This window comes from Mizuhopecten yessoensis, unplaced genomic scaffold (genome assembly GCF_002113885.1).
Source record: "Mizuhopecten yessoensis strain PY_sf001 unplaced genomic scaffold, ASM211388v2 scaffold6201, whole genome shotgun sequence".
Classification (NCBI taxonomy): domain Eukaryota; kingdom Metazoa; phylum Mollusca; class Bivalvia; order Pectinida; family Pectinidae; genus Mizuhopecten; species Mizuhopecten yessoensis.
The window spans coordinates 29894-41591 of record NW_018406431.1 but is presented as its reverse complement, the minus strand read 5'-3'; the positions used below and the strand labels follow the sequence as shown (position 1 = coordinate 41591).

Sequence of the window (11698 nt, the reverse complement as noted above, 5' to 3'; positions counted from 1 at the left end):
CCAACTACACCATACAGTAAACCAATTAAAACATACCAACTACAACATACCAACCATACATCATATATACCTATTACAATATACCAACTACAACATACATTATACCAATTACAATATACTAACTACACCATACATTATACCAATTACAATATACTAACTACACCAAACATTATACAAACTACAACATACCAACCATATATTATTACATCATACCAATTACGTCACACACTAATTACATCATACCAATAACGTCACACACCAATTACATCATACCAATTACGTCACACACCAATTACATCAAACCAATATCGTCGCATACCAATTACATCACACACCAATTACATCAAACCAATAATGTCGCATACCAATTACATCATACTAATAAAGTCACATACCAATAAGGCCATACCAATTACGTCACACCCCAATTACATCATATCAATTACATCACACACCAATTACCCATACATACCACCGTAACCATACATACCAACTACACCAAACATTATACCAATTACAACTTACCAACTATACCAAACATTATACCAATTACAACATACCAATTACAACATACCAATTACAACATACCAACTATACCACACAGTATACCAATTACAATATACCAACTACAACATACATTATACCAATCACAATATACTAACTACACCATACATTATACCAATCACAATATACTAACTACACCAAACATTATACAAACTACAACATACCAACCATATATTATTACATCATACCAACCACGTCACACCCCAATTACATCAAACCAATAACGTCTCATACCAATTACATCACACACCAATTACATCATACCACTAACGCCACACACCAATTACATCATATCAATTACGGCACACACCAATTACATCAAACCAATAACGTCGCATACCAATTACATCATACAAATAACGTCGCATACCAACTACATCATACCAATTACGTCACACACCAATTACATCATACCAATCACGTCACACACCAATTACATCATATCAATTACGTCACACACCAATTACATCATATCAATTACGTCACACACCAATTACATCATACCAATTACGTCACACAACAATTACATGATACCAATAACGTCACATACCAATAAGACCATACCAATTACATCATACCAATTACGTTATACACCAATTACATCATACCAATAATTCACCTGATTTATTTTAGTGTGGCAGGGTTCAATTGTACATAGGATTAAGGTTGCCTTCTAGCTTCGAACTAGGGGGAATTTCCCTTTAGCTCAGNCCAATAACGTCACATACCAATTACATCATACCAATTACGTCACATACCAAAAAGACCATACCAATTACATCATACACCAATAACATCATACCAATAATTCACCTGATTTATTTTAATANATACCTTTTAGTTTATTTATTGATGGATAACTCATTATGGTGATATGACGAGTCTCGCAGGTAATAAGAAATATAATGCTGGGATGATATGACCGTGTATAGATTATGACATCGATCAGTGATAATACATCACTTTGGTTTCCTCGTGATGTCCTAGGCATGTCAGTCTGGACCTGTTTGTGTATATAGGTTTATTATTAGGTCCTAGAAAACATACTTGTATTGAAAGCGACAAAGTGGCCACTGCCTTGACCGAATTTAGAGTAACAAGTCATTACTTACTACCAGGACCTTGGTTATCAAGCAAAAATACTTACTTCCTAAGGCTAAGGGATTCATTGTCTAGTACAAAGTACAATCTGTACGATCATCACACGATTATCCCAAACAATAAGTCTGGACTCGTGTGTTACACGGGAGGGTACCCACGGGGTGACCCCTCGATCCCTACCCGAACTAGAGGGGATAGGTTACTGAAAGGAATGGATCAGTTACGCGAACTTATTGTCTCCCGTCGAACTCGAGTGTCGAGATATCAACTGTCAGAAAATTCGCTCGTTTGTAAAGTGCAAAAGTCACTGATTTTAAACAGATTTAAGTGAAAATAATATATATAATATATGTAGGTCCTATGGCTTCATAAACTTGAAGAGTGTTCTCACACTATTTTTTTTTTATTTATATCAGAGACGTATACGTCTCTGTTTATATCGATTTATTTTTAAAAAATCCACGAAAATATATTAAGATGACAACTAATGCAGTCTGATGTATAATTATTCTTGAATATATTCCAATACACGTTCCTGGTAAGTCTATTAAATGATGATATACATATATATATATATTAACCCCTACAGTACATTATTATTGGTATACAGTTTCTGGGTAAACGGACAGCAACAACGAGTTTACGATGTATACATGTAGGCCTAGTTCATGTACTGTTGTGGCGCCTTTGTTTTGGTTCACCCAGTGCACGTGGGGTCTGTCTGATGCGTTCCTACTGAGAAACGTACTCGTGAGAGTACAAGTTAGGGTTGGATGCCTTTCTTAGTATCCTGTATCATATCACGCCGTACATTCGGAAGTATTCAATTTTGATGTAACAGTCAAAGTCTAGCTAGGTGAAACACACAGGGTGAAAAACGCGTGGGTTGTTGTTTTGTTGCATAAGCCTATCGCTGTATATTTGGCGGACTAGCGATAACAGCGCCCTCTAAATCCTACTACGCAATAAGATCGCCTGTCTTTGTTTACACGCTAACAAAGCCGCCATTGTATGGTAACTGTCCCCGTAGTGATTCGATAGGAAAGCTTGTCCCCAAATAAACTGTTGAGCAGTCTTTCTGAGTCTACGGGTAGTGTTTACTGGGTACCCATGGGATTGGCGAGTCTTTGTGGTGTGATTGTTGTGAAACTCTGTTGCTGATTCATCAGAATATGGCGGGGCCATTCGGTTCGTGCTGAGTCATCACATTGCACTGCGTCACAATATCGAACAGAAACGAAGTCCACAGGCGCAAAATACGCAACGAGCCGAGAACTGCCGAGTCGCATTTTTACTACGTAGAAACAATTCTACAAGTTTTCACACGGACTGCGAATCTAGAAGTTGGATATTATTTCAGTGGATTATTCTAAGGAATACGTTTAAAACATTTGTGAATTCTGTTTTGAAAGAAGGACAAGAAAATGAGTAAAAAGGTGAGTATCGTTCGTATGTCGGTCACCACGCTGTACGGTTGTACTACGAGTCCATGGCGTGCTAGCTTTGTTTACGTTTGTGTTGACATTCATTAATCCTGTTGGTGTGTTTGTCTGAGCAGTCACTTCACTTTAAGTTAACTATACAGTTATTATTTGATGAAATATTATTAATTCTATTCTTTATTTGTCTAATTTTGCTGTTTGATGGTTTGTTTACGTGCTGTGTTGGAATATATGTTGACCTGAATCCATTGTATATGGTCCACGTGACGCTTTTGTGAGCTTTCTGCGCAGAAAGAGTTTTCTCGTAAACAAAACGAAAATGCGATTCATTTGATCATATTGCCCTAATACACTGATACAAAATTTTATATTCCTATTAGTTTTTAACCAAATATCTCTATTCTTCTTTTAATTTTTTTTTTATGAAATTCCTTTGACACACTTAAGACAAATACACTGGTTATAGCCACATACCTACCAACCATTTACAGGTATTTTCCCTCCAAAAATGACCCGTAAATTATCCGTGAATTTGTAAGCTTTTTCAACTTTTTCTTTAACAAAATATAAGAATAGTTTAATCGGTAATATAAAGTTACTCTTACACATTTCATAAATGAATAGAATCTACTTTGTATAAATCTATATATTACATAATAAAAAAATATCTGGATATTGGCATAATTATAATATTAATATTAATATATATTTCTAATTTTAAATCATATTTTTGTCGACCTGTTTTGATTTTTTTCCCTTTTTTAGCCAAACAGATGTACTGTGTAGGCTTAGATTGATAAATTATTAACAAAAATGAAACTGCCATTGTTGTAGAAAATCAATATTTTGAATTTTTCATTTTGATGTTTGAAATGAAGAAATTGAACACTTGATTATGAGGACATGTTAGATACACAACATGTATCTATTCATATTTCAATTAATAAACGTTGGATTTAAAAGGGAATAATGGCGGGAATAATGGCGAAAAAACCTGTTTGATCATCAGTTCTGATACACACAAAAATCAATCAATATCATGAGCTTTTCCCCCCGGCTCGTGTTGTCTTATTCATCCGTATGAGTCACCAGCCGTTCCATTTTCGGATTGTATACTGTGGCTGGGCCAAGTCTCCGGGGAGAAGATGTGTAATACATTATTACAATGTTGGTGTGAAGGAATGCCCCTGCCGTGATGGAACAATAGGTTTCATTTTTCTTTAACAGGTGCTCTTTGATACTAGTGCCTGTTAAATACTGTTTTGTCTTGGGGAAATATTTCTATTGACGATTATGTTAATTAAAATGCAACAATTTTTGAAAAGCTCCTTAACTAATTAAAATCCAGAACGTCAAAAATGGAAAATTTGAACAAATCATTCACCTTCAAACTAAACACGTGAGAAGAATCATGATTTTGTTTCTGGTGGGGTTTTCTTTATTTTATCAGCAACAGTTTAGAAATTATGTTAATCATGATTTCCTTTGTCTTCTCACAGTGATGAATAATAATTAATGTTCTAGCCGATCACGCGTGTACCACACATGCGCTTAGTCCCCGCCACTACTTTGGACTAAATGACAGAAATGTCGACGGTTACTTTGAAAACCTAAACGCTGAGGAGTTTATTCCTCAGACAGGTACGCTGCGCAGTGAACTATTGGCGAATTGTCCCGCGATCAGCAGTATTTCTACCGATCGATGTCCATTACTGTGTATATAAATAAACGTTGTAGCTAGCACATTCCTGGTGACATTGCGGTATATATAACTCACGAGACACAGGAGGTATATACAAGCGTAAATAACCCCTGTAGATTAAGGTCAACGGTCCATGCTATTGGCATCTCTCCCACGGCGCGAAGGAAAACTGTGTATCAACAATATAAAAACATAACATGAAGCTTCTAGATACAGGTGTACTCTGGCGCTAATTATAGGTAGGATTTAAAGGGAACTCGGGTGAGCGTTATGTTTATTGTTATTTGTTATGAAATACTGGTTACCAACCACGCTATGACAGAATCAAAGGAGGGTCGTTGTTAGGTGGCTGTGGCAACAGGACCACATTCTGGTGAGAAAAACGTGACCGGTAACGGTTGCCATCATCAGCTGATATTGGGCATCATCCAAAAATACTGAGCACCTGTGTATGTTTAGATCTGCGTATTTGGCAGCCTCTTGTATTTACACCGAGTCGATTCATAAAACTGCGCAATTGATTCCCAGCCATTACCTCTATGATTTGGAAATATGAAAATATAACACGCTTTAAAAAGTATTGAACTATATTTTTGAATACCCGGCATTTCTTTTGCGATATTGGCAGCTTTATTTGTATTGGTGGGAAGAAAACACCGCTTATAGACTAAAATTCACTAAACTGATATTCACAGACACGTCAACAAGCCGTAAATCTCGTTTAGTGCATATTGCAAAGACATGAAAAGCATTTAAAATTCAAATGTTTAAATTTGAGCTTGATCCTGTTACAGTAATATTATACACGTTACAAGATGAACTACGGGGACGTTGTTTATGGTATCGTGGTTTGACATGTAAAATAAATCACTTGGTATTCCCGGAATTTGTTTACGTCCTCGTCTGATGATTGTCAGATTCTACGTGTTGTTATTACTATTTATATATCCTGTAGCACAATGTAAAGGCAAGGTGAAAGATGAATCACACCAACCTGGTTTTCCTGACAAGACATATCCCAAGAAAAGACGTTTTCTTTATCTATTAAACAGCTGTAATTAGAATATATATAGATATTGCGTCAGTCAGGTGATTTGCCCCGTAGCCATACGATAAAACATGTATTGCGTGCGCATTACGTCGGGTACTGGCTCAGACTTGTACATGTCACCAGGAAGTTCTTAATTTAGTATTTACGACATAAGACAATATTTTGACACTAAAAAAATATTATACATACATACACATTACATTTTGTTCAGACTTCGGATACCAGGAAGTCAGACTGTTGATCATTTTACACAACATACTGTACACCACATTTACACCACACAGATCAATATAAAAATAAAAACGGTTTAAAACAAAGTTATCTTAATAATTTAATATTGTCCCTGTTTGAATAAAAACAACCGAAATGATTCAAGTACATGACACTGACGTACATCTACATCACATGTTCCCCATGTTTCACGTACACGGATATAAACGTTTGACGTACATGGATGATATGATATCGTACCTGATTGAATAAAAGCAATCGAAATGACACAGAAAACCCACTACATCAACTGTTCATCTTCATGTGAACGTTTCACGTACATGAACGTAAATATTTCACGTACTTGGATGTAAACGTTTCACGTACTTGGGTTTCAACGTTTCACATACATGGGTGTCAACGTTTCACGTACATGGGTGTCAACGTTTCACGTACTTGGATGTAACGTTTCACGTACACGGGTGTCAACGTTTCACGTTCATAGGTGTCAACGTAACCCGTACATGGGTGTCAACGTTTCACGTACACCGAACGTTTCACGTACATGATTGAACGTAAATGTTTCACGTACTTGGATGTAAACGTTTCACGTGCATGGGTGTCAACGTTTCACGTACATGGATGTCAACATAGTCATTTCACGTACATGGATGTAAACGTTTCTCGTACACGATCTGAACGTTTCACGTACATGAGCGTAATTGTTTCACTATTTGTGTGTTCACGTACACATATATTAACGTTTCACGTACATTGGTGTTAACGTTTCACGTACAATAACTTTTTATTAAAACCGGAAATACATTCAAAACATGTTCGTCCTTCACACTGTCATATGACGTAACAGGTTGTTTCTACACACGATTGGTCGTCTTTATCAATTTGAATTGAATTAATCATGACAGTAACATTGAATAACGTTTTTCATCTCGTTCACCAGTTCATGTCTGTATTGTTTCTATTTGTAGATTTTCATGTCACTGGTCAAGTCGGAGACTGAGCGGGCCAACAGGGTGCCAGTAGTGGTATCCCACAATTCCCAGTTATCTGATGACGAGTTGGTTGCCATGACGGTCAAGGAACTGAATAGAATATTGAAGGGCATGCCGCGGGAGGAGGTAGTTAAGCTCAAACAGCGGAGACGAACTCTTAAGAATCGTGGTTATGCTGCAAATTGTCGCGAGAAGAGGTTATCACAGAAAGAAGAGTTGGAGTATGAGAAGGATCACCTTCGTGCGGAAGTCCACAGATTGAGGCGGGAAAACGAAGGAGTCAAAACTGAGCTTGGGTCGCTCAAGGACAAATATGACGCTCTCCAGAGGTTTGCCGATGCCAACCGTATCAAAGTGTTAACGCCGCCCCTCATGTTCAGCCCCCCTCATCGCCATCACATGGACGCCATGATGGTCAAGTCTGAGCCATCGCAGGCGTAGCTTCGGCCATGACTGACTTTCAGTCTTCTCTGTGTGTCTGTAAACGTACTGGATTTATTTATTTGTAAACGTATGTTTTTGAAAAGATCGACTTCAAGTTCTACTTTGTTTGGTGATACGTGGTATGTTGTCCGTCTGTGTGTACACTAACAATGCGACTGTGTCAAAGATGTTTTCTTCGCTGAGTGTCTGGGAGGTCTGGACTGATACACAAGTGTGTTCAATGTGTTGTGTAACATTGGATCAGTAGTGCTGAGGTTTTACCTTTTGTCAAGGACGCCGTCTTTGTCCAGGCGACACTTTCGGTGGTCAGCTGTCAACATCAATATACTAGCAAGACAATTAATCAGAAACAATTTAGTGTTCTAATCAGCTGGAAATGGGAATATTAGAAACATTTGAAAACCAAACTACTCAAATACTGACAAGATTTGCCTAAAATGTTCATGCATTAATGATTTAACTGGGCAAAGGCTTACACTTCTCAAAGTCGGCGAAAAAATAGGATAGAAGATGCGAAACAAAAAGGCGAACGGTGCTGTAGAATAGAAGATTTTTATACGACATAACTGGTCATATCATTGAACAGATTTTATATTTTGATACCAATAGCGTGTTCATCCCTTAATGATGGTTGTGTATTTTGATTGTTGTGATGTTTGGGGGCGCGGTCAGACTTGGTAAACATGACCACGCCCAAACATCACAGTTACAAAACAGGAGGCAGTGCAGTTCCAGCTGTATCATATTTCATCTTCATAGGAACACGTTTGTTTTGTAGAAGTCATGCATCATTAATGTTGGTTTCGTAGGATTTGTGAAATGTCAGACATACGGGAAATCCAGTCCATTTGTCACATCGAATGCCTATATTTTGACAAAGTGTATATATAATCATCATTCCATCGAATTGTATTTCCATAATGTACTGTTAGTACTCCAACTGCTAGATTTCACTAAGTGGTATATACTTTCTGTAAACCCGTAAATCATTGGGATTTATAAGTTTTTTTTCTCTTCAAATGATTTTTGATTGTACAAGTTCGCCAAACGTTTTTTATTAAGAGAAGATTGTTTACCTTTCTCAAAAAACAATATCTTAAACATTAGAATCAGTTAATATTTGATTATATGTAAAAGCCGTCGGTTGAAAATAAGAGACAGTTTATATCTTATTACCTCCAAAAACAGTCTGTTTATGATTAGAAACAGTTTCTATTTTAAGATAGTACACGGTATATTTAACTAGGGAGGTAGATAATGTTTGGTTTCTTTGTCTTACAGTTTGCATCTTCTTGCCAAAACGTGTACTATTTTACAGCCTGTCGAACGATTGGCGTGGATTCCCTTTACAAAAGAGTTTGATATGATTTGTAAATATCCAAAATCTAAAATCTAAGACAGAGTCCAACAGATGGAGGTAGCTGACGTGTTTCGTGTAGTGTTTGGTGTTTTGTTGTTGGACTGGACACATGTCATTTCTGTCGGTGTAAAGCAATGTTGTGTACTAACTAGTTATTGTAAGAAAGGTTTACAACGGCCACTTGGCAAAATGGGCGTGTCCTCATTGACACAAGGGGTTTTTTTTGCCAGAAAAGACATTCCAGTTTAAAGCTATGTTCAACATTGACGGTATTTGTAAACCAAACGGGGAAAAAGCATGGACTAAAGGAAAGGTTCTAAGAGTGGGTTTTTTTTTGGGGGGGGAGGGGGGGGGATATATAGTACATTTATGCTAGCCCAATTTTACCACCTATTTCCATTGTCTGGTTGTTTTGTTCGATGCCAAATGAATATTGATGTATGAGTTTCATTGTTTGGTTAATCCGTTAACTAGTATTGAATTCATTTCAAGAAATGTATCGCCATTATCATTCCTGTCTTGTTTTGTTACGTTTATGTAAGTCTCCAGACAATAGCCTCTGCTACAGTGTGCTGCCGAACAGGATGCCAAAACGATCAACACTCACCAACCAGTGTGAATCACCAATAATAGTGCCTAGCCCTTCACCTTCCATAGATGCCGGATCAGTCCAGCCTGTCCGTGTTGGCAGGGGAGGCAGGGACTAACCCGAGGTCATTTATCACTAGTATCACCATTGAAATGTTAGACATTGCAATGACCCTGTCACTACATCACTCCGTGGTATTCCTTTATTGACTACAGACTGGTACAATCTGTTATCTCAGACGTTTATTATTGTTTTAAATAATATTTTTGCCGTCCATTTTCATTAGTATTTAGTTGACGATACTAACACAATTTTAGTTACTAACAAACTCTTTGTCATACTTTGGACAAGCCATTTAAATTGCAATTGCGTAATGGTACAATTTTAGCCGGGGTGAGTTCCGAGGTGGTGGCGGCTGTCTGCCGTCTTAGAATCGGCCCACTGTTAGGAGACTAGTATTGATTGTGACGGTGATGTCGGAGCCGTATAACTGATAGGAGTGTACGGTGGTTAGAGGGAGAGAACATCGGAATGTACTCCAACATACCACCAAATAGTTCACGCTCCGTAGGGTTTATACATAGATCGTGTGACAGGTAAACTTCTGGGCGTATGTTATACACCGACCAGGTAGAGGCGTCTATGTAGGTCCACCGATGTCTTTGTGAAGTAATACCGCTGAATCAGCCATTCCGATATATAGAAGTAGTACAATCCAGCTTTTGTTACGAATCTGTCCGCTCAGCTAAAAACTAAACTTTGACGGCGATGCGGAAATGGTGACAGATTTAGACGCGAAGTGATCCGTAGAGAAGAGTATGTAAATTGAATGGTGTGTAGGGGAGGGATATTCGTAGGCGTTAAGTAGTCCACTCTAAACGAAACACCTCATACGGAGTTTTATAGAGGATTTAGGTCTAGTTATTTTGATTGGTCTTGTATAACAATGGGCACACGGCACACCCAGGGTTTTAGCGGTTGTTCATGTTTTAAAATGTACAATTAAGGGTTTTGTCAAGTGACAAATGTACGTTGCAAGTTTCTACATTGCAGTCTTTTCCCCCAGAGCTTGATTTAAATATTAGAGTTCAGACAAATATTTATCTATTTGGAGTGTTAGATTTGTGTTTTTGTAGTGGCTGATCTGGAGTTAACTGACTAGACCGCCAATCTGGTGTGAAGAGGGGAAACCGCTGATCGTGTGTTAACAGAGACTGAAGATCTTGTGTTAACAGAGATCGAAGATCTTGTGTTAACTTAGACCACTGATTGTGTGTTAACTGAGACCACTGATCGTGTGTTAACAGAGACCGAAGATATTGTGTTAACTTAGACCAATGATCTTGTGTTAACTGAGACCTCTGATTGTGTGTTAACTGAGACCACTGATTGTGTGTTAACTTAGACCACTGATCGTGTGTTAACTGAGACCACTGATTGTTTGTTAACTTAGACCACTGATTGTGTGTTAACTTAGACCACTGATCGTGTGTTAACTGAGACCACTGATCGTGTGTTAACAGAGACCGAAGATCTTGCGTTAACTTAGACCACTGATCGTGTGTTAACTGAGACCTCTGATTGTGTGTTAACTGATATCTCTGATCGTGTAAAATGAGATCTCTGATCTGGTGTTAACTGAGATATCTGATCCTGTTAACTGAGATCTCTGATCGTGTAAACTGAGACCATCGATCTTGTGTTAACAGATACCATTGATCTTGTGTTAACAAAGACTATCGATCTTGTGTTTACTGAGACCACTGATCTTGTGTTAACTAAGACCATTGATCTTGTGTTAACTGAGATCTCTGACAGTGTTAACTGAGACCATCGATCTTGTGTTAACAGATACCATTGATCTTGTGTCAATAGAGATAATTGATCTTGTGTTAACTGAGATCTCTGATTGTGTGTTAACTGATACCACTGGCCGTGTCTAAACGGAGACCATCGATCTTGTGTTAACAGGGATCATTAATCTTGTGTTAACAGAGACCATTGATCTTGTGTTAACTGAGACCTCTGATTGTGTGTTAACTGAGACCACTGATCGTGTATTAACAGAGACTATTTATCTCGGGTTAACTTAGACCGCCGGTCCTGTGTTAACTTAGAACTCTGGTCTTTGGTTAACTTATAACTCTGGTCTTGTGTTAACTTATAACTCTGGTCTTTGGTTAACTTATAACTCTGGTCTTGTGTTAACTTATAACTCTGGT

General features: G+C 37.7%; 1 protein-coding gene across 2 annotated transcripts; it reads left to right on the top strand.

The window, feature by feature from the left end:
- Positions 1-2352: 2352 nt before the first annotated feature.
- LOC110451788 (transcription factor MafK-like) lies at positions 2353-10293 on the top strand. 2 transcript variants are annotated; one of them, XM_021499960.1, is made up of 2 exons: positions 2353-3101; positions 7060-10293. In XM_021499960.1, the coding sequence occupies exons 1-2, from the start codon at positions 3090-3092 to the stop codon at positions 7522-7524; spliced, it is 477 nt and encodes a 158-aa protein (XP_021355635.1). In that variant the 5' UTR covers positions 2353-3089; the 3' UTR covers positions 7525-10293. The 2 variants fall into 2 exon arrangements, with proteins under 2 accessions (XP_021355635.1, XP_021355634.1); XM_021499959.1 differs by lacking the exon at positions 2353-3101 and adding an exon at positions 5958-6417.
- Positions 10294-11698: the final 1405 nt, after the last annotated feature.

Bases quoted from the DNA above. Each gene is read 5' to 3' on its own strand.
- LOC110451788 (XM_021499959.1), top strand. From the start codon at position 6,355: ATGACACAGAAAACCCACTACATCAACTGTTCATCTTCATGTGAACGT. The intron at 6,418-7,059 runs GTAAATATTTCA...TTCTATTTGTAG, and splicing joins AACGTTTCACGTACATGAAC to ATTTTCATGTCACTGGTCAA.